This window comes from Saimiri boliviensis, chromosome 6 (assembly GCF_048565385.1).
Source record: "Saimiri boliviensis isolate mSaiBol1 chromosome 6, mSaiBol1.pri, whole genome shotgun sequence".
Lineage (NCBI taxonomy): Eukaryota > Metazoa > Chordata > Mammalia > Primates > Cebidae > Saimiri > Saimiri boliviensis.
This window is the reverse complement of record NC_133454.1, coordinates 117275561-117298563: the sequence shown is the minus strand read 5'-3', so window position 1 is coordinate 117298563 and position 23003 is coordinate 117275561. Positions and strand designations below refer to the sequence as shown.

At 49.9% G+C, this 23003-nt stretch overlaps 2 protein-coding genes across 2 annotated transcripts; one reads left to right on the top strand and one right to left on the bottom strand.

The window, feature by feature from the left end:
* Positions 1–1046: 1046 nt before the first annotated feature.
* SMTNL1 (smoothelin like 1) lies at positions 1047–14231 on the bottom strand. The gene is made up of 8 exons (XM_039470315.2): positions 14111–14231; positions 7535–8448; positions 7155–7287; positions 6991–7042; positions 5556–5705; positions 5244–5358; positions 4938–5089; positions 1047–1348 (listed from the first exon to the last, which is right to left on the bottom strand). The coding sequence occupies exons 2-8, from the start codon at positions 8444–8446 to the stop codon at positions 1204–1206; spliced, it is 1659 nt and encodes a 552-aa protein (XP_039326249.1). The 5' UTR covers positions 8447–8448; positions 14111–14231; the 3' UTR covers positions 1047–1203.
* A 6079-nt stretch (positions 14232–20310) lies between these two features.
* Positions 20311–22987, top strand: TIMM10 (translocase of inner mitochondrial membrane 10). The gene is made up of 3 exons (XM_003920110.4): positions 20311–20488; positions 20906–21021; positions 22522–22987. Exons 2-3 carry the CDS (start codon positions 20951–20953, stop codon positions 22721–22723), a joined length of 273 nt encoding a protein of 90 aa, XP_003920159.1. The 5' UTR covers positions 20311–20488; positions 20906–20950; the 3' UTR covers positions 22724–22987.
* Positions 22988–23003: the final 16 nt, after the last annotated feature.

Below are 23003 nucleotides of genomic sequence, written 5' to 3'. Positions count from 1 at the left end.
GTAGCCGGGATTACAGGCACCTGCCACCACGCCCGGCTAATTTTTGTATTTTTAGTAAACATGGGGTTTCACCATATGGGCCAGGCTGGCCTTGACCTCCTGACCTCAGATCAGCCACAGGCCTCGGCCTCCCAAAGTGCTGGGATTACAGGGGTGCTCCACTGTGCCCGGCCAACATCTCCATTTTAAAGACGAGGCAATGAAGGAGGCACAGAGCACTTCAGTGGATTGCTTGGCTTCCCTCTGCCAGTCCACACCCCTGCAGGCGAGCCAGGGTTATGGCTGGGGTGTGTTTTGCGTTTTGTTTTTCTTTTTTCATGAGCTGCTTTCATCAGCACACATGCCCCAAATGGCTGATAAAGCCAAACTGGATAGTTAGCAGGAAATTGTCATCAGCCCAGGGGTTCGTAGCTCATGAGCAATGGAAAAATAAAAACAAGTCAAAGCTTTGGCCAGATAGAGGGATTAACTTAACCCAGAGGAAGAACTTTCTGGTCACAATTGTTGTAAGCTCCTGGAATACTGCTGGCTTTTCAGAGACAGAATATGGGGTGTCTTTGAGTTAAGAAAATTACCCAGATCCCACTGGTTTCTAGAGAATCTTCTCTAGCTCCTGACCTGGAGTCCCCTAACCTGAGAAGAAGTGTAGAAAGAGGGGAAGATAACCAGGAGAAGTGCCACCGGAGTCAAAATGTAAGTTTGGCTTTTATTTTTGGCCACCAATTATTGGCCGCTTAAGTGGCAGGACTGGGCAAAGGTTTTTGCCCATTTCATCATCTCATTTAACTCTCACAACACCTTCATAAGGTTGGAACTCTCATTATTCCCTTTCAGACTGTTAACTGAGGCCCAGAGAGGTTAATTGTATGTCCCAGTGTCACACAGCTTGTTAGTGGTGGGACCCAGGCCATTGTCCTTTCGCAAACACCTTGCACAATTACTGAGATCTCAGCAGGTGAGGAAACCCCTATGGCAAGAGTTGATTATCCCAGAGTGCAGAGGTTCCTGGGCCAAGTATGGAGAGAGCACTGAGGGGCCAGACAGTGTTTTACAAAAGCACTTTTAATGCAGTTAAAACCAGCGTCACACATCCTTGCTGGAGCCCCTGGCTCTGGTGCCTCCCTGGAGCAGAAGGGAGCCTCCCGGCCACGGCTGGTGAGCTAGGCGCCCTGCCCATCTCTGCCCACAGAGCCAGCTACCTCCTCATTTCTTCTTGGTCTTCACCAGTCCTTTCTGCACGAGGCTGCGGTACAGTTCCTGGATGTAGGTGTAGACACACTTGGAGTCGGGCACGGCCAACCGCACCATGTCATCCACGTCCAACAGCTGAGCACAATCAGCCAGTTTCCTAAGGTATGGGGTGGGATGAGGAGCAGAGGTCAAAGGTGGAGGCAATGGGAGCCAAGGAGACGGGTGCGGGTAGCCCAGCAAGGCTGAAGCCCATAGGATGGGCTAGGATGTTGGAGCTGGGAAATCCGCTAAGCCAACTGTCCCATTATACAGATGAGATAACTGAGGCCCCAACATAGTCAAAACAAACCCAGGCCAGGTACTGTGGCTTCCTTTAGCTGTGATATAGGTAAGTCAGAGGATATAGACAGACAGGTAACCCCAGAGCCAACATCAGTGAATTCTTCAATAATGAGTTTTAGGCCAGGCGCAGTGGCTCACATCTGTAATCTCAGCACCTGGGGAGGCCAAGGTGGGAGGATCCCCTGAGCTCAGTAATTCGAGACCAGCCTGGGCAACCTAGTGAGAACTTTTTGGAGAATGGGAGCTTCTCAAAAAAAAAATAATAATAAAAAAAAAAAAATTAAAGACTCAAACCCAGCTGGGACTGATTCCAAAGCCGCATTTTCATTGCACTTCTTGTCCTTACATGGGAGCAGGACCCTCTGGTCTCTAGTTCTGAATTAACCCACCACTTTCACATGCATGTGTATCTGTCCTCTGGAACTGGGGAGCTTCTGTTAGGCCAGGCCCCTCGAAAAGAACTGGAAGGGGCCGAACGTGGTGGCTCAATCCCAGCTTGTAATCCCAGCACTTCGGGACGCCGAGGCAGGTGGATCACCTGAGGTCAGGAGTTTGAAACCAGCCTGGCCAACATGGTGACACCTTGTCTCTACTAAAAATACAAAATTGGCTGGGCATGGTGGCAGGCGCCTGTCATCCCAGCTACTCAGGAGACTGAATCAGGGGAATCACTCAAACCCAGGAGGCAGAGGTTGCAGCGAGCTGAGATCACACCCAGGCACTCCAGCCTGGGCGACAGAGTGAGACTCTTTCTCAAAAACAAACAAACAGGCAAAAAGACAGAAACCAAATCCTAGCCAGAGTCCTGTCTTGCAGCTGCCGTATCTCCAGAAGTGTCATTCGTTCAGTCTCTGTGTATTTATCGGGAGCCTATTATGTGCCAGGCCCTCTTCTAGGCTCTAAGAATTCACCAGTGAATAAAACCAAAACTTCCCCATTCTCATGGCATGGAAATTCTTGTGGCAGGCAACAGTAATCAGCACACATAGTAGATGATACATCAGATGGTGAGAGGTGCCAAGGAGGAAAATAAGGCAGGAAGGGAGACAGGACATGTTCTTATGTTGGAGGAGATCTGGCATTTTTATTTATTTTTTGTAGATGTATTTATTTATTTTTGAGATGGAGTCTTGCTCTGTTGCTCAGGTTGGAGTGCAGTGGCATGATGTCAGCTCACTGCAACCTCTGCTTCCCGGGTTCAAGCAATTCTCCTGCCTCAGCCTCCCAAGTTGCTGGGATTACAGGCATGTACCACCACACCTGGCTAATTTTTGTACTTTTAGTAGAGATGGGGTTTCACCATGTTGGCCAGGCTGATCTTGAACTCCTGACCTCAGGTGATCCACCCACCTCAGCCTCCCAAGGTGCTGGGATTACAGGTGTGAGCCACCGCGCCCAGCTGTGGTATTCTTTATAGGGTGTTCAGGGTAGGTCTCTTAAAGAGAGTAAGTCATATGCACATCTGAGGAAAGGAAAGAGCTTGTGCAAAGGACCTGAGGCAGGAGCTTGGTGTTTCAGTAGCTGCTGGCACTTGGAGCAAGTCCTCTTTTTCTAGCTTTGCAGCTGCCCTTTCGGGCTCTGTGACATCACAGGCTTTGCGGAGGCCGATAAGCTGAGCTAATCAGTGTTGGGGCCTCACACCAACCTCCTGCTTTATCAGATGCTTCCCCTTGGACGTTCTCATAGACTCCTTCCCTCCATCCTCAGCCAGCAGAAGAGGAACTGGAGACTCAGTGTGTTTTTGGTGGCTTGGCCAAGGCCAAAGTGAGCGACGCAGCTGGGCCTCAACCCGGGGGCCTGACGCCTCTGGCATCCTTACTCTGGAGCTGGGTCTCAGCAGTCCCTGCCCTCCAAAGCCAGCCATAGGTGCTGGCAGAGGAGAAACCAGGGCCCCAGTGGAAATCCTCCTTTGGGGCTGAGACTGCCAAAATCCATGCCAGACTGGGAGCCGGGGGAAGAAGCACACACACTGGAGGATTTTGGAGAACTGGACAAGCTCCCTGCAGCCAAGGCAGTGCCCCACGGTTGTGGGTTAGGGTGCTGTCCTTCTGTATGGCAGAGGCAAAACCTTCATTCCCATTGAGCCTGGGGAGTGAGTGGGGAAGGGCCCCACCACTGAGGGCTTTGGCACTGGCCACTCCCTGCCCTCACCCCCGGACTCCGTGGGAATCTGAGGAGAGTTATAGAACGGGCAGTGGGGTGTGATGGTTGTGGCAGACACTCACTCCTCTGCACACTTAATCTTCACAACAAGCCCTGTGATGTGAGGTCAGCTGGAGAGGGTCACAGAGCCAGGGAGGAGGAGGCGGGGTTCAAACCCAGGCACCTCAGCTTCTATTCTCCTCCCTCTTTCTCCACACATCCCCACGGCCTCCTGGCCTTTCAGCTGCCTGATGCCTCCTGTCGGCCTGTCATTGTCATCTGATTTCTCCTCCCACCTTCCAATGGCTCTGCCTGGCTTGGAACCAGAGTCCAAGCAGCTGCAGGACACTGGTTCACACTCTCCAGGTCAGGAGCACTCGGTCAGGGCAGAGCTGCCTGACCTCCTGATATTCACTTAGTGCTGTAAGTCCAGATGTCCAATTTCCCTTTCATTTTTAAAAATAATAACTTTTTTTGTTTTTTTGAGACAAAGTCTTGCTCTGTCACCCAAGCTGGAGTGTAGTGGTTCAATGACTCACCGCAGCCTTGACCTCCCGGGCCCAAGTGATCCTCCCATCTCAGCCTCCCTAGTAGTTGGGACCACAGGTACCCACCATCATGCCCTGATAATTTTTTGATTTTTTATAGAGATGGGAGGGTCTCACTACATTGCCCAGGCTGGTCTTGAACTCCTGGCCTCAAGCGATCCTCCTGGCTTGGCCTCCCAAAGTGCTGAGATTATAGGTGTGAGCCACTGCACTTGACCCAAGCAGAGATTCTTGTCTGTTTCACCCACTGGTGTATCCCCAGGGCCTGAAACAGTGCCTGGCCCTCTAAAAAAAAAAAAAAAAAAAAAAGTGTCTGTTTGACCAGGTACAGTGGCTCACAACTGTAATCCCAACACTTCGGGGGCTAAGGGGAGTGGATCATGAGGTCAGGAGTTCAAGACCAGCCTGACCAACATGGTGCAACCCCATCTCTACTAAAAAAAATACAAAAATTAGTCAGGCATGGGGTCATGCACCTGTAATCCCAGCTACTCAGGAGGCTGAGTCAAGAGACTCTCTTGAACCTGGGAGTTGGGGGTTGCAGTCAGCTGAGATTGAGCCACTGCCCTCCAGCTTGGGTGGCAGAGGGAGTGTCTGTTGGATATATGAAGGTGTGGTGCCAGCAACAATGTAATGGCCCCACTACTCAACCCTGTAAATCCAGTCCTTGCCTAAGCTCCCATCTGGCTCTGCCAGCCCATGACTGTGGCTTACTCTGCTGTGGAGAAGGCCAGGGTGAAGTTGTGCCGGCGCTTTGTGGGGTCCAGCTCTGCGTAGTCAAAGGCGTCAGGGAAGAACTTGTGGATGAGGGCACAGAAGGCCATGCCGCTGCTCCAGCTGGAGGAGAAGTTCTGGATGTCCACGTGCTATGGCAGGCAGGGCACAGATGGGGCCTCAGTGAGCCTCAACCAGACGGCCTAGACTTGGCCCCCTTCCCACTCTCCCACCCTTTGGGGTTTGCACCCTTCAGACCCTCCCTGGACCCCTTGCCCACCCATGCAGCCTCTGTCCCATGCCCACCTCGTATTTTCTCGTCATGGCTCGGCACCACTCCAAGAGCATGTTCTTGACACCACCAATGGCTGCCCCAGCTGCCTTAGTGTTCCGGAACAGGGCAGTGGGGCCAGACGCTGCCCTGTGTCGGGGGAGGGGTGCAAGGCCAAGCCAGAGAGCAGGGGGCCATGAAGGGCCCCACTAGGAGAATCCCCACCGCGGGTGTCCATCCCCCTGCCTTGGCCTGGGCTGTTCCACTGCCCCTGAGGCCACCCTCCCACCAACCCTCTGGGTTTCTGTGGCAAAGTCCAGCCCAGCCCCTGGCCCATGTCCTCCTACCCGCCAAACTTGTCCACGATGGCTTTGCGGTTCTGTGCCCGTAGCCCCCGGGGCCGAGCAGGGGCTGATACCCTGCGCTCTGGTGCCTTCTTCTCCCCTGATGGAGGGGACTCAGGGGGACTCTGGGGTGCATCGCTGGGTGAAGACTCACTGTATGAAGTCCAGAGAAGCGTGAGACGGGCTGGGACCAGCATTGCAGGACACAGGGAGGGGCCGAGGTGCTGAGGGGTAGGCACTGCTGTCTAAAGGGCAGTGTGCAGTTGTGGCACACGTTTATTCTCTGCCCAGCACTGGGAGGGCGTTGAGAAAGAAGAACGAGTCTCGGTCTAACTTGGGGGAGCATGTGTGCTGGTGAGGACATGTGGGCGGTGCTAGGACTCCTGTGAGGTCTGACCTGAGTTTGGATCCTGGCTTCGCTTCTTCCTACCTGACCTACGTAAGAAGGTGAATGTAAAGCACCCAGCTGTGCCTGCCACATGCAGTGATGCTCAGTGACCATTCACTGGTTATCTTTCCCTATGAAAGGGACAAGGAGGCAGATTTTCGCTCCATATAATGGAAGGTTCTTCTAATGACAAGTTGTGCAATGGCAAGCACAAGCCTGTGATTTTATCCAGCACCTGCCATGGACCAGGCACTGGGCTAAAGAGCTTTGCGCTTGTTACTCACTGAAGCCTCCCAGTCATCCTACAAGGGAGATACAATTGCTACTCCCACTTCACAGATGAGAAGAGGTTCAGTGACATGGCCAAGGTCACACAGCTGGTACCTGGCAGAACCACTGTTCAAACTCAGGCTTTCCAATCATGCTTTTATAGACAACCGGCATCACGGAAACACGATCAGTTGAAAGATAAGGAGCTCCTGTGAAGGGTTAGGGTTGCTGAAGTGCAGACTTCAGCCACAGCATGGGAAGTGGACCAGGTATCCTTCCAGCTCCTTTCTGCCTCTGGGTTTGTTTTTGTTTCTTTTGAGATGGAGTCTTGCTCTGTCACCCAGGCTGGAGTGCAATGGCATGCTCTCAGCTCACTGCAACCTCCACCTCCTGGGTTCAAGTGATTCTCCTGCCTCAGCCTCCCAAGTAGCTGGGATTATAGGCGCACACCACCATGCCTGGCTAATTCTTGTATTTTTGGTAGAGTTGGGGTTTCATCATGTTGGCCAGGCTGGTCTCAAACTCCTGATCTCAGGTGATCCGCCCACCTCAGCCTCCCTCGGTAAGTGCTGGGATTACCGACGTGAGCCCCTGCGCCCAGCCATGCCTCTGGCTTCTTTGCTTTCCTGGGCTCTGCCTGGAATAGGAGGCTGAATACCAGGAATCCTGGAATATCTTGAAATCAGGTGCTGGGGGAGACCCAGACTGAGGTGATGGTGGATGCTGAGGGGAGCAGGAGGTAGGGGGAGTTGGAGTTGGAGCCCCAGAGTTTGACATTACCTGGCTGAAGGACTGGTCTCTCCAGAAGCTATGGAGTCTGGACCCAACCCATCTGGAGGAAAGGGAAAGGAGGGAGGGAAGCTGGGGCTATCCAGGACATGCTCCTCCCGCCCCTACCCCAGGTGGCCCCTGCAGCATTCTGTGGGCTCTGAGCTCTCACTCACCTGTGCTGAGGGCATGACCCACCCCCGTGGGGCTCTCAGGCCACTCCTCGGGGGAGCTGGGAGTCACCCCTGCTCCTTCCTCGGGCCCCGTTTCCACGTCCTGCTCCTGCTCTTCGCTGGGACTGCCTGGCTCCTGGAATGAGCACGATCTGTGTGGGCTCACCGCCACACAGCACCTGCCCTGGCTTTATGAGGATTTCAGAAAGATCTGAAAGGCAGCCTGGGATTACAGTGCTACACCCCTTTCCCCGCTCTCCCACCCCAGGCTCTGGAAATCAGCGGGAGGAAGCCTGGACTTTCCCGACTGACTGAAGCAGAAGGGGCTTGCTTCCAGAGCAGGAGACGCCACAGCCTCCTTGCCCTGTTCCTGCCTTACTCACGGCCTCTTCCGCCTCCTCTTTTGCATCAGCCTCTGCCTTTGCATCAGCCTCCTCTTTTGCATCAGCCTCCGCCTTTGCATCAGCCTCCGCCTTTGCACCAGCCTCCTCTTTTGCATCAGCCTCCGCCTTTGCATCAGCCTCCTCTTTTGCATCAGCCTCCGCCTTTGCACCAGCCTCCTCTTTTGCATCAGCCTCCGCCTTTGCATCAGCCTCCTCTTTTGCATCGTGTTTGGCCTCCTCTTTCCCACTGGGCTCCTTGGGTCCAGCCTTAGCCTCATCCTCCACCACGGCCACCTTCTGCAGTTCCGCCCTGGCCTCTTTGTCTACAGCCTCCTCCTTAGGTTTAGTGCTGCGCTCCTCCCTCTGGCCTCTCTCCTCCTGAGAGGCCGTCTTGGCCTCCTCCTCCCCAACAATTGCCTTAGGTTCAGGCTTGTCTCTGTCGTTGGCATCGGCTTTCTCCTTAGATTCCGGCCTGACCTCTTTCTCCTCAGCCTTCTGCTTCTCGGAGGAGGCCAGTGTGCTCTCCTCCTTTTCCTCAGCTTCCTTGGGTTCGGATTTGGTCTCTTCTTTCCTGCCAGTCATCTCCTGAGAAGTTGTGGTGGCCTGTTCTTTCTCACCATCCTCCTTTTTAAGTTCAGCCTCAGCGTCCTCTTTCCCACCAGCCTCCCTCCGAGATTCCACCTTGACCTCATCTAATCCATTCGCTTCCCCCTGGAGTTCTGCTGACTTGCCATCCTCGGCTGGTGCCTTTTCCTGCTTTCCTGCCTCGGTGGGAGGCCCCTCATGGATGACCTTTCCAGCTGTGCCTTTCGTCTCTTCTGCCAGGTCTCCGCCTCCTGACATCTCAGGGTTGTCTGCACCTGGGGAGATGATGGTCCCATCCTCAGAGGGCTTCTCTTCCTTCTGCTCCATCTCTGGAAAGAGAAAACAAGAAAACCCATTCATGCCCCATGTCAGGATGAGGTGAAAACCCCACCCTCAGAGAGCTCTGGCCTGGGAGTCAGGAGGTCAGTGGTTCCGTCTTGGCTCCTACCTGGACTGAACAGGTCCAAGCAGGAAGGAGAGAGAATCACTTCCCTAAAGCTGGGTTGGTTGGGCGACATTGACATGATACTGGATGGGGTTCACCCCACATCCCTCTATAGGTTCTGGCTTCGGCTTTAAAGAACATTGAAGCACGTAATGCCTTTTCCATCATGTTGCCTCTTTTTGATTGACCCAGTGAAGTGGTCACAACGCTATTGTATTATTTATTTATTTATTGAGACAAGGTCTTGCTCTGTTGCCCAGGCTGGAGTGCAGTGGCACGATCTCGGCTCACTGCAACTTCTGCCTCCTGAGGTCAAGTGATCCTCCAACCTCAGCCTCCTGAGTAGCTGAGACTACAGGTGCTCACCACCACACCTGGCTAATTTTTGTGTTTTTTGTAGAGACAGGGTTTTGCCATGTTGCGCAGGCTGGTCTCGAACTCCTGAGCTCAAGCGATCCGCCTGCCTCAGCCTCCCAAAGTGTGCTGGGATTACAGGCATGAGCAGTGCCTGGTCACAATTTTATACTGGCATCCTAGAACACCTACGGAAAAATGGTTACTTTCCGCTGAGAGCCTAGGCAAGCAGAAATATCTAGATGGAATTGATTAACACTGGTTTCCATTGTATCTATTTTTATACAGTTACTTTCTATTTCTGGCAAATGATATTAAGTTTCTATTTCTAGCAGTGATACAGTGTCTTTTAAAAATACATTTACTGAATTTAAAAATAAGTTGATTCAAAGGAAGTCATTCAGGAAACTGGAATATAGGTGGTACAGATATAGCAAAATCATAGAGGTGGTGTATAAAAACGGTTGAAATTTGGGAGCCCCTGGGCCAGCTGGTGTCTGGAGCTTTGCCAGCTCTGCCAGCCTATGGTTCTTGGAAAAAGTGGCCCTGGGCAAGGAAGTGTTTCCTTGAGTGAAGAATAGAACCATACTCTCCCTGGCATCTGCTGGGCAATCTGACCCTCTGACTGCTCCCTGAGAGCATGGGAGAGATCATGACATATTAACTTGGAGTTTCCTGTTTAAGTACTGTATATACTGGAGGATCTACAAAAACAGGTGTATGGGGGCACCGGGTTAGCGCCTTCATCCCCCCGGCGTTCTTGGGGGTGTAGTTACAAAGAAAACAATCCCCAAATAGGGCTCAGGGCATGACTCAGGCAGTAAGAAAAGTGGTCACTCCTGTCAGGCACTAAAAATACCCCCTGGCCTTGGCAGCACCATCTTTCTCAGTGATAGTACCGAGGGCATCTGGGTAACTGGGCAGAGGACAGGAGGCAGGAAGACGGGCAGGGCTCTGCTCCGACCACCCACTCAGGTCTTACCCAGAGTCCTGTGGTTCCTGAATTCAATGCCCTCACCATCTCCTAAAAGTAGGATGGGATTTGTCAAGATGCTTGCACTGTCCTCCGATTCCCTCTAGAGCCCTTTCCTGGTTCAGTGGCTCCAGCAGTGCCTTAAAGTAAGAGGGAAAATGAGCCCGGGAGATGGACACACATCAGCTGAGATGCCAGGGAGCCAGGGAGTTGTGGGGCTGGCTGTGACCTGCATCTTCCAGTCCCCACTGAGACCTGAGCAAGTCCTTTGCCCTCTCTGGGTTTCAGTATCCACTGGCAGTGATGGTGTTCGTCTGGGTCACGTTCTCCCCACTGTGTTCTGTGGAAAACTAGGGTCTCCCATGGCACAGAACGGGTTTCCTATAGGGTTGGGAGGAAGAATCTTCTCTGGGCTTGCTCTTTTTTTTTTTTTTTTTTTTTTTTTTGAGATGAAGTCTTGCTCTGTAGCTCAGGATAGAGTGCAGTGGCACCAGCTCTGCTCACTGCAACCTCCACCTCCCGGGTCCAGACAATTTTCCCACCTCAGCCTCCCAAGTAGCTGGGATTACAGGAGGATGCCACCATATCTAGCTATTTTATATATATATATATAAATAAAAAAAAAATATATATATATATATTTTTTTTCGTAGAGATAGGGTTTTACCATGTTGACCAGGCTAGTCTTGAACTCCTGACCTCAGGTGATCCGCCCACCTCAGCCTCCCAAAGTACTGGGATTACAGGTGTGAGCCATCACGCCTGGCCTTTTTTTTTTTTTTTTTTTTCTTCTTTTGAGACAGAGTCTCACTCTTGCCAGGCTGCAGTACAGTTGTGCAACCTTGGCTCAATGCAACCTCCGATTCCCTGGTTCAAGCGATTCTCCTGCTTCAGCCTCCCAAATAGCTGGGATTACAGGCATGCACTACAACACCCAGATGATTTTTGTATTTTTAGTAGAGAAGAGTTTTTACCATGTTGGCCAGGATGGTCTCAATCGCCTGGCCTCGTGATCTGCCCTCCTCGGCCTCCCAAAGTACTGGGATTACAGATGTCAGTCACCGCGCCTGGCCAAAAAAGTCTACTCTTTACCCTTTTCGAGATATACAATTTCAGCCAGGTGCAGTGACTCATGCCTGTAATTTAGCATTTTGGGAAGCCAAGGTAGGAGGATTGCTTGAGTCCAAGAGTTCAAGACCAGCCTGAGCAACATAATGAAATTGTCTCTACAATAAAGAAAATAAAATTAAAAAAAAAATGGATATACAGCTTCAATAGCATTTAAGTAGATTTTAGATACCAGATAGTTAAGAAACAGTAACTTTGCTTAAACTTCATTTAACTCACTTTTCTCCAAACCTATTTGACCATGAGTTTTCCTTTTCTGCTTTTTTTTTTTTTTTTTTTTTTTTTTTTTTTTGCTTTGTTTTTCCTGAGAAGCATCCACCACTCTCTCTTAAGCAGAAGAAAGCATGGCAAATGCTGTACTAACATGACCCCTTCCCCTCCTGCTCTCCGCTCTTGTTTGGAAGGTGACATGGACTAGTGGTGAAATCGTTGATTCTGGTGTCTTCCTGTGATGGGATCCCTGCTCCCATGAGTTTCTAATTGTGTAACGTTGAGCAACCTATCTGTCCTCTCTGTGTTTTGATTTCGGCAGTTAACAATAGGTCCTGTCCCATAGGGATGGTGGAGGATTAAGGAAGCCCATGTTTAGAAAATATCTGGAGCCAGGTGTGGTGATACATGCCTGTGGTCCCAACTACTCGAGAGGCTGAGGCAAGAGGATCACTTGAGGCCAGGAGGTCAAGCCTGCAGTGCACTATAAATGTTGCCTATGAATAGTCACTACACTCCAGCTTGGGCAACAAAGTGAGACCCCATCTCTTAAAGAAACAGGATTCAGAGGCATTGCATGAATGAGTACTCAGCACTCATCAGCTCGCATGGTGTGGGTCGGCTATGCCCAGCCCTGTGCCAGGACAAGATCCTGACCTAGCCTTCAGGGCATTTATCAGTGAGACAAGACAGAGAGAACTGAATGCCAGTAGCATGATAACAAACCCTTTTTATACCTCAAAGTGTGACACTATTTGGCTAAGACATAGCTGAGTGCTCTGGTCATCTTTTCTTTTTAAGAGGCAGAGTCTCACTCTGCTGCCCAGGCTGGAGTGCAGTGGTTCAATCATAGCTCACTGTGACCTCCACCTCCTGGACCCAAGTGATCCTCCTGCCTCAGCCTCTCAAGGAGCTGTGACCCTAGGTGTGTGCCACCACACCTGGCTAGTTTTTTGTTCTTTATTTTTTTGTTTTTATTTTTTATAGAGATGGGGTCTTACTATGTTTCCCAGACTGGTCTCAAACTCTTGGCCTCAAGTGATCCTCCTGCCTTGGCCTCCTGAAGTGCTGGGTTTATAGGCAGGAGCCACCGAGGCTGGCAGCTCTAACCATTTTTCCTTCTGTCTGCATGCTATGTACTGAGGGTGGTGGAGGGGAAGGGTAGGTGCACGCACACACGCGCACACACACACCCCCACACGCACACACACACGCACGCACACACGCACACACGCACACACACCCCTCAGCTATCCTGCATGTTCATCACCTCAGCTTTCCACCCTCCAGGCTTGTCACAAATAGGAAAGGAGTCAAGATGCTCAGAAATGCTGAGAAACCAGGACACTGCCCCCCACCCCCAGCATTCACAGCCCTGCAGCAGTTGACAGCTTACGCTTCGGGCTCTGCTTTCTCTCAATGGTTTCTAGCTCTGACCGTTCAGAATTGGTTATTGGCCCCATTAGGGAGCCAGTAGGAATCTGAGGATCAGGGAGTTGACATCCCTCGACGAAAGTCACAGGACAAATAGCCTAGCCCTATCTAGAATCCAAGAGTCCTGACTCCCACTCCACAACTCACCAAATACATGCTCCCACTAGCTCCTCGGCCCAGTGTCCCTCCAAAGGCCCCGGCCCAGAGTGCGGGCACCCCACAAGTAGAAAAGGGCAGTCAGATTCGGCTGAGGGGTTCCTCTCTCTTTCTTCTGGGTGCACAGTAGGTCCTTCGTGAACGTTTCTCCACCCCCACCTTCCTTTCTTACTCTCCACTTTCCTTCCTCCTTCCTTCCCCAGGAAGCCTCCAGACCATCCCTGTTAATGTGTCCAAAGCAGCACTGCAGATAACTCCCCTCCCTCTCTCTTCCTGTTTATTTTTTTTTGAGACAGAGTTTCACTCTTGTTGCTCAGGCTGGAATGCAATGGTGCGATCTCAGCTCACCGCAACCTCCGCCTCCCGGGTTCAAGTGATTCTCCTGCCTCAGCCTCCCTAGTAGCTGGGATTACAGGCACGTGCCACCATGCCCAGCTAATTTTGAATTTTTAGTAGAGATGGGGTTTCACCATGTCGGCCAGGCTGGTCTCGAACTCCTGACCTCAGATGATCCTCCTGCCTTGGCCTCCCAAAGTGCTGGGATTACAGGCGTGAGCCACCGCGCCTGGCCTTTTCCTGTTTCTTCTGGAAGACCAGGATGAAAGGGATACGTGAGCCAAAGTTCCAAACCCCTGGAAGTATAAACGCTGGATGTTCTGTGATGCGTCCGCCACCCACTGCAGCCTCATCTGTCATTCGTTTGTCCTGAGGCTTCCACCTTCCCCACCCAGCCAGAGGCCCTCCCTTGGAGAGGCTGATCTCAGGGGTGTCAAATCTTTTAGCTTCCCTAGGCCATTCTGGTAGAAATAGAATTGTCTTGGGCCACATGTAAAATATATTAACACTAACAATAGCTGATGAGCTAAAACAAAAATTGCAAAAAGAAAAAAATCTCATGATGTTTTAAGAAAGTTTACGAATTCATGTTGGGCCACATTCAAAGCCATCCTGGGCCACAGGTGGCCCGTGGGCTGGACAGGCTTGGCTTAGACAGTCTGCCCCAACCCAGCTTGACTCTCGAGACTCCTGAGGTCCCCTCCCCTGCTCTGAGGCCGCCTCATGGATGGCTACCTGCAGGCTGCCCTGTAGGTGATCTCCAGGTTGCCCAGCTGCCCAGGGTTGAGAACCCTGGCATCTGATGAGAGTAGACATTGCGGTGGAGAGAATTAGAAAGGAGCCTGGATTTCTCCAACTGGGGGGCCCTCCTGGGAGGCTCTGGCCCTTAGAAAGTGGGAGGGAGAATTGGCAGATAGAGAGGGACCCTTAGAAAGGGGCCCAGGGCTTCTCCTACCTGTGGGGCTTCTGCCTCTGGCTCAGGAGCTGTCTCTTTCCTCCAGCTGAGCGGCCTCACTCCAGGCTGCCTTTAAGCCCCCAGCTCTTTGGTCCCGCCTCCCCCTTTCCTCTCCCTCTCCCTCTTCCACCCCACCCCACCCCCACTTCAAGAGGCTTGGGCTGCCTGAAGAGCATTGTTTACTGCCCTGTTGGTACAACACTTTCCCCTAGACTGGGAGGCTCGGATTTCCCGTGGAAGATCTGACAGGTGGCACCTTTCAATCACGGCATGTCCCTCCCGCCCTGAGCCTGGCAGCATCCGCCTGGTGGTCACCTTTCTTCCCAATGGACTCTCCTAACCCTAGAGACCTTAACAGCCATCTTCAGGACCCAAGTGGAGCATGGCCCTGGCCTCCGTTGCTCATCCAGAGCCCAGGCGAGGCCTCCTGGGTTCCTTCACGCCCACACCGCCAGGTTCCTTAAATAGTCCCTTTCGCTTGTCCTGAGACAAAAGCAGCTGCTTGAGGCTGGGATAAGGAGAGACCGAGTGGGGCAGCTGCCGACACAGGGGATGTGTCTCAGGGCTCACAGTGGACCGAGAGATTTGGAGGGGGAGGGGCAGAGAGAGCAAAAGTGACGGGGCAAGCCGACGGGTCACTAGATGGAGTCTGGAAAATACAAAACTCCTGAGTTCTATGATGAGCTGAAGCAGTGGCAGGTACACAGTAGGCCCTGAACACGTTTTTATACTGAACTGACATTTTGCAAAGAAAAAACAAAACAAGCCTGTGTGATGGCTCATGCCTATAATCCTAGCACTTTGGGAGTCCAAGGTGGGTGGATGACTTGAGGTCAGGAGTTCGAGACCAGCCTGGCCACCACAGCAAAACCTCGTCTCTACTAAAAATACAAAAATTAGCTGGAAGTGGTAGCACATACCTGTAATCCCAGATACTTGGGAGGCTGAGGCAGAAGAATCACTTGAACCCGGATGGAGGAGGTTACAGTGAGCCGAGATTGTGCCACTGCACTCCAGCCAGGGCAACAGAGCAAGACTCCTCAATAAACAAAACAAATCAAAACAAAAAACCAGGTCTTCACTTTCTCTGTGTGTTTTATGATCTAAGAAAGCCACTGCTTTTGGAGATTGGGTACAGGGGATACTCTTAGTACTACAAAGCTTGGGACTCCCTAATCCTCCTCCCCCACCACTAGGCCACACTGGCCTCCTTTCTATTCCTTAAATAAATCTGTCACTTTTCAGACTCAGGATGAGTTTTTCTTTCTACTCTTTGCAAGTCTGGCTCTCTCTCACTCTTTTGGACTCAGCTCAAATTTCATTCCCTCGAGAGGTCTCCCATGACCTTCAGTTCCTCGCCATCATTTCAGCTGTTTTTATTGTTCTCATCATACTAAATCTAGAATTACTTTATTCTTTCCTTATAATCTGTCTGGCTCATATTAGGTGCTTGATCAATACATGTTGAATGAACTAATTAATTAACAGACATATGTGACACGATGGCCGGGCGCGTTGGCTCACGCCTGTAATCCCAGCACTTTGGGAGGCCAAGAAGGGTGGATCACAAGATCAGGAGTTCAAGACCAGCCTGGTCAAGATAGTGAAACCCCATCTCTACTAAAAATACAAAAATTAGCCAGGCATGGTGGTGGGTGCCTATAATCCCAGCTACTCAGGAGGCTGAGGCAGAGAATCTCTTGAACTCAGGAGGCAGAGGTTGCAGTGAGCCTAGATCAAGCCACTGCACTCCAGCCTGGGCAATGGAGGAGCCTGGACAATGAAGCAAGACTTCATCTCAAAAAAAAAAAAAAAAAAAAAAAAGGAAAGAAAAGAAGTATGTGAAAGGAACTTGGAGGCCTTGCGTGGGGTGATCTGTGCATCCAGGTTTGGGTACTACTGATCAAACAGTCCAATATTAATGGTTGCTGGCTGCCTCTAGTAATACTCAAAACCCGGCTGGGATTATAGGCGTGAGCCACCATGCCTGGCCTATTTTGCTCTTTTCAATATCTAATGACAGCAGGGCAAGAGAAATGAATTTAAACAAAAAAAAAAAAAAGCCCAGCAAGCCAGAGAGAGATGTGGAAGAACTCGCCAGTCTTGGGCAGGTGCACTCTGGATAGGTGCTGTTTTGAGAGTAAAGTGAAGGGGAAGCATGGGGAGAGCAGTCAGGAGACAAACTCAGTGACCCTGGTGCACGATGGTGGTGGCCTGGACCAGTGTCAGCCGTGGAAGTGAGAGGAAGTGGTGGGAGACAGTGAGAGTGCAGACAGTGAAACAGGGAAACTGCAGGCAGTGAGAAAGCCAGGGCCAGCCTTTTCTTCAAGTGAATAGAATGACGTAAGCTATTCCATCGCAAGGGAGGTCACAGGAAGCCTCTGTTTGTGTATTCTCTGCACCTCTCATGAGTGGTCAGGGCCAACTGGAAGTGATTGTAGGTGAAAACTGTGTATCTCTTCTTCTGGGGCTGGGTCCCATCTGACAGGACAATACTGATCCAAGATGAATGACAAATATACAACTTGCCTTTGTGAAGTTGGGAAGCAGTAGAATGCAGGGTAGAAGGAGGAGCCAGAGTTGCAGCATAGTGTTGAGAGATCAGCAGTTTTGGATGACATGTCTGGAGGTCTAAGGATATCTTCAAAGTCTAAGGCTAAGCTATCTTTTACAAGAAGCAAGTCAGGCTAGGCGCACTGGCTCACGCCTGTGATCCCAGCACTTTGGGAGGCCGAGGCAGACAGATCACCTGAGGTCGGGAGTTCGAGACCAGCCTGACCAACACGGAGAAACCCTGTTTCTACTAAAAATACAAAATTAGCCAGCGTGGTGGCGCATGCCTGTAATCCCAGCTACTTGGGAGGCTGAGGCAGAAGATCACTTGAACCTGGGAGGCAGAGGTTGTGGTGAGCTGAGATCGCACCACTGCTCTCCAGCCTGGGCAATAAGAGCAAAACTCCATCTCAAGAAAAAATTAAATAAAAAGCAGCAACTTCACTGGGACCATGAGAGATTCCTACCTGTAGGTCCCCACATAGAGGAAAGACACAGTCACATAGTAAATAACTATAAAAATAACAATAGCGTTATCATCAGTAAGACAATGGTTGTCCAGAGGCTGAACGGTTTGGAGAATGGGGAGTTGCTATTCAATGGGTATAAAATTTCTGTTACAGGAGATGAATGAGTTCTAGAGATCTGTGTACAATATGGTACATATAGTTAAAAATACTGTATTATGCACTTAAACATTTGTTGGCCATCCGCTGTGGCTCATGCCTGTAACCCCAGCACTTTGGGAGGCCAAGGCAGGTAGATCATGAAGTCAGGAGATTGAGACCATCCTGGCTAACATGGTGAAACCCCGTCTCTACTAAAAATACAAAAATTAGCTGGGCATGGTGGCATGCGCCTGTAGTCCCAGCTACTCAGGAGGCTGAGGCAAGAGAATCTCTTGAATCCGGGAGGCAGAGGTTGCAGTGAGCCGAGATTGTGCCACTGCATTCCAGCCTGGAGAGAGAGTGAGACTCTGTCTTATAATAAAAATGTTAAGCGGGGCCCAGTGTGGTGATGCTTGTAATGCCAGCGGTTTGGGAAACCAAGGCAGGAGGATTGCTTGAGGCCAGGAGCTTGAAACAAGCCTGGACAACATAGCAAGACCCTATTTCTACAAAAAAATTTAAAAACCAGACAGGCATGGTGGCTTGTGCCTGTAGCCCTATCTATTTAGGAGGCTGAGATGGGAGGATTGCTTGAGCCCAGGAGTTTAAGGTAACGGTGAGCTATGACTAGGCCTCTGCACTCCAGCCTGAGCGACAGAGTGAGACCCTGTCTAAATAAATAAATAAATAAATAGGATTTATCTGTTAGAAATAAAAATGGATGAAGAAAATATGGACAAATGTTAACAATTGCTAAGTTCTGGTGATGAATATATGGAAGTTCAATGTCCTGTTCTCTCTGCTTTTCCATATGTTTTAAATATTCCAGCTGGGCATGGAATGACTCATGCCTATAATCCCAACACTTTGGGAAGCCAAGACAAGAGTATTGTTTGAGCCCAGGAGTTTGAGATCAGCCTGGGAAACATAATGTTGATTGTATTTTCTTTTTCTTTTTTTTTTTTTTTTTTGAGTTGGAATTTCACTCTTGTTGCCCAGGCTGGAGTGTAATGGTGCAATCTTGGCTCACAGCAACCTCTGCCTCCCAGGTTCAAGCTATTCTACTGCCTTAGCCTCCTGAGTAGCTGAGATTAAAGGTGCCTGCCATCACATCTGGCTAATTTTTTTTTGTATTTTTAGTAGAGATGGGGTTTCACCATGTTGGCCAGGCTGGTCTTGACCTCCTGACCTCAGATGATCCACCTGCCTCAGCCTCCCAAAGTGCTGGGATTACTGTTATGAGCCACCACACTTGGCCAATGTTTGCTATATTTTCAAAAGCAAAAACCAAGGCAAGATATGTCCATCTGTACAAGAGTATGACAGCAGCATTATTGCATAATGGGCAAAAACTGGAAACAATCCAAACATCCATCAACAGGAGAATGGATAAATGAATTGTGGCATATTCATACAATCAAACACTAGACAGCAATAAAAGGGAAGGAATAACAGATACACACAACAAAATGGAAGAAATCTTACAGGTAAATTGAGCTAAAGAAGTCAGGCACAGGCCGGGTTAGGGTGGCTCTTGCCTGTAATCCCAGCACTTTGGGAGGCTGAGGCGGGTGGATCACGAGGAGGTCAAGAGATTGAGACTATCCTGGCCAACATGGTGAAACCCCGTCTCTGCTAAAAATACAAAAATTAGCTGGGCGTGGTGGCACGCACCTGTAGTCCCAGCTACTCAGTAGGCTGAGGCAGGAGAATCGCTTGAACCGGGGAGGTGGGGGTTGCAGTGAGCCAAGATCGCGCCATTACACTCCAGCCTGGCAACAAGAGTGAGACTCCATCTCAAAATAAATAAATAAATAAAAGAAGTCAGGCACAAAATAGAAAATAATGTATAATTCCATTTACCTGAAGTTCAAGAACAGGGAAAACTAATTGATGGTGATACAGGTCAGAATAGTGGTTAACTTTGAGAGGGAGTATTGATGGGGAAGGATAGCTTTTTGGGGTACAGGAAGTATATCCTGATCTGTGTGGTGATTATATGAATGCATATATATATATATATATATATATATATAATTAAGCTTAAGAGTTGTGTATTTTATGCACTTTATGAATGTTATACCTCAATCTTTAAAAATTGGGGCACAAGGTTTGACAAAGGTGAGACTTCAGAGCAGTAGGAAGGTCAATTGTTTAAAATCAGGATGGTCCTGGACAATTAAGAGAAGCATGTGACGACCACACATATCAAATGTCTAGCCCACCTTTTCCAATGGGCAATGTACCCTTGAGTCATTAATTTACAGCTTGTAAATTTATTAGGAAATTGTGTGACAAATCAAGGGACTGAGTGTTGTTTCCTTCTTTTTAGTGAGTAATTTTGAAGAACACATTAAATCTTGAAAGATGAGAAGTTCACCAGTACCCTCCTTTTCCCTCACCCAAGATTAGTCCTGGTGGCAGCCTAAATTGCGTTTATTAATCTCTTTATGGCTCAGGGCCTCTAACTGTTGAAGAAAAAGTATTTCACACGTCTCCTCTTTCTGCAAGCAGGAACCGTATCTTGCTTATCTTTGCAACCCCAGACGGGGTTAGTGTGATCTACACACGGCAGTAATCGCACAACGTCCTATGGAGCACGGCTTCTCAAATGTGGCTGTGCAAACGAATCACCTGGGGAATTTCAAATTGTACCGATACCTGGGTCCTACTCCCAGAGATTCTGATTTAATTGAAATGAAGTGAGTCGTGGGCACTGGGATTTTTCAAAGCGTTCCAGGTGATTTTAACGCGAAACAAAAACTGAGAACCGCTGCTGGGCATGTTCCTCCGTTTCCACGCCTGATTTGCGGTTGTGCCGGACGGGGGCGAGGTTCACTGGTATCTGCCGCCACGCCTCTTCCTATAGAACCAATAAACGGAAAACTCTCGCTGACAACCTAGGAGACTTGAATGCCGCTCTGGCCGCAGGCGCTCTGCACCCCGCCCAAACCTCTATGGTACTCTGGCGTCCCCTCTAGCACTAGCAAATCGCCTTCCTCTTCGCGCTCACTCCCTTTCTAAGATCGCCGAGTTCCCGGAGCCGTCTCGTTGGCATTTCATTCCGGAAGCGAGTTTGGAGCAAAGAAGAGGCGGGACTTCTCTCCCGGAAGGAACCCACGTGCTTCCGCTGGCGCTTGCTTGGGAGGCGGGTAACGTTGTAGTGTTTGTGAGAAGTTGGGGTCTCCGTGGGCATTGTGATCCGTTCCAGGTAGTGGTAAGTGATCCATGACCTCAGAATCCAATGTGTCCCTGATGATGGCGTCGCCATTTCAGAAGTGCAGCCTTGGGGCCCGGTCCCGGTCTACTCTGTTGAGCGTAGGATCTCATTCCCAGGGCCCTGGAGGTTCAGGCCTGGGTTAGAGCGATCTGACCCGGTCCTTGATCTTCTGAATAGAGATGACCAGGGACTTGGGTATCAGAGATCCGGGGCTCGATTTCCAGGCTCGCCATGGATATTCCGTGCGACCTTGGGCTAGGCCTCAGTTTCCACATCCGTGAAATGGGGTGGTTAAGCTCACTGAGGTCAGTGGCCCCTGGTGGTCTGGCTCCCTTTGAGTCTTTTGGATCCTCTAGCCCTGGGGTAGGAGCGTGAACGGCGGCAGTGGGTGACGATGGTGATGTCTCCTCCCAGGAGTAGGAGGCCAGAAGGAGATCCCTTCCAGGGTGCTAGGCCGAGATGGATCCGCTCAGGGCCCAACAGCTGGCTGCAGAGCTGGAGGTGGAGATGATGGCCGATATGTACAACAGGTAAAGAGAACCGTGTGCTACACTGTCTTGGAAAAGAAGCCTTGGTAACCCTTATCGAAGGTGAATGACTTACAACAAATTCCATCCTGAATGTAGGGGAGCAGGAGGCCCATGCTTACCCTCTCCATACCCACCTTCAAGGTTGATTCTAATGCAGATGCAGTAAAGGGTCACTAGAATATTTAGATGGGGATAGAACTGGAGATGCGGGAGCCGAGCAGGAAGAGAAACTCCAATCCAGGCTCTGGTTAGGTTCCAAGAAAAGCTGACTATTTGCTTTTTGGCAAATAGCCCATAGCCAGCCCATTTCGTAGTTAACATTTTAAAACCCTTGGCTGAGGCAGTGGCTCATGCCTGTAATCCCAGCACTTTAGGAGGCTGAGGTGGGTGGATCACGAGGTCAGGAGTTCCAGACGTCTGGCCAGCATGGTGCAATCCCGTCTCTACTAAAAATACAAAAATTATCTGGGCATGGTGGCGGATGCCTGTAATCCCAGCTACTAGGGAGACTGAGGCAGGAGAATCACTTGCACCCAGAAGCTGGAGGTTGTGGTGAGCTGAGATGGTGCCACTTAACTCCAGCCTGGACAACAAGAGCAAAACTCTGTCTCAAAAAAAAAAAAAAAAAACCCTTTATTCTGTGTCAGTCACTTGTTAATCTTCAAAATAATCCAGTGGGTTAATTTTATTAGTCCCATCTTAAAATGAGGAAATTGATGCTTCTAGAAGTTAAGTAACTTCCTCAGGTTCTGCAGCTGGTCAGTAACAACACCAGAACTAGCACCTCAGTCTGATTCTACAACTAGTGCTCATAATCATTTGGCAAATTTGGGAACAAATCCCGGCCCCACCAGTCACCAGCAGTGTTCTTGGACGTGTTACTTGCACTGTTTGACAATTGGTTTCCTCATTATGAAAAAGACATAATGATACCTACCTCATAGGGTATCATATATATTACATCTAAAAATATATGAAAGCCCTTAGCCTCAAGCCCAACACTTAGCAACAGTGAAATGTCTGCTATTTTTATTGACTTAACCTCTCTTGATTGGTTGGTTTACCCTGAAGGCTATGAATTAGGAAGGATTTTTAAGTTTAGGCTGTGAGGCCAGATGATCTGCATTCATATTCCAGCTCTCTGTGATTCTTAGAAAATTACCGAGCCTCTCTTTGCTTTAATTTCCTCATCTGTAAAATGGGGATAAGTATCTCTTAGGGTTATTGTAAGAATTGCATAACAGAATGCATGTAAAGTGCTTAGCATGATGCCTGGCACATAGCCAGTCCTCAACAAATGGTTTCTGCTTAATTAGTCATATACAGGGGCTCAGACAAGTTTCCTACTTGCAAGGAGCTTCCAGTGGTTGAGGTGGAAACTGAGGATTTATAGTGCTTTCTTGGGGAAGGTGAAATCAATATGGCAGGGCTGGGATGGTTGAGGGTTCCTGGGATGTCACAGGATGCTGCTGACATGACCTTGCCCCTCCCTCCCTCCAGAATGACCAGTGCCTGCCACCGGAAGTGTGTGCCTCCTCACTACAAGGAAGCAGAGCTGTCCAAGGGCGAGTCTGTGTGCCTGGACCGATGTGTGTCTAAGTACCTGGACATCCATGAGCGGATGGGCAAAAAGTTGACAGAGTTGTCTATGCAGGATGAAGAGCTGATGAAGCGGGTGCAGCAGAGCTCTGGGCCCGCGTGAGGTCTCAGTCAGTATACACCCTGGGCTACGTCCCACCCCTCCCCACTTGAATAAAAGTGTCCCCTGTTGGGTGTCATCTGTGAAGACTGCCAGGCCTAGGCTCTTGGTAGAGAGTCTTCAAGATCCCAGAGTGGTAGTACTTTCTCCTAATGAAGGAGTATTTGTCACACTGGAATGTGACTGTGTGTGTATGTATGTGTGTGTGTGTGTGTGTGTGTGTGTATGTATATATATATATATTAAAACAACTTTGTTGACACCTACTATGTGCAAAGCAGTG

Bases quoted from the DNA above. Each gene is read 5' to 3' on its own strand.
- TIMM10 (XM_003920110.4), top strand. From the start codon at position 20,951: ATGGATCCGCTCAGGGCCCAACAGCTGGCTGCAGAGCTGGAGGTGGAG. The intron at 21,022-22,521 runs GTAAAGAGAACC...CCCTCCCTCCAG, and splicing joins ATGGCCGATATGTACAACAG to AATGACCAGTGCCTGCCACC.
- SMTNL1 (XM_039470315.2), bottom strand. From the start codon at position 8,446: ATGGAGCAGAAGGAAGAGAAGCCCTCTGAGGATGGGACCATCATCTCC. The intron at 7,288-7,534 runs GTGAGTAAGGCA...TGCTCATTCCAG, and splicing joins AAGAGGAGGCGGAAGAGGCC to GAGCCAGGCAGTCCCAGCGA. The intron at 1,349-4,937 runs GTAAGCCACAGT...CCCATACCTTAG, and splicing joins CTGGCCTTCTCCACAGCAGA to GAAACTGGCTGATTGTGCTC.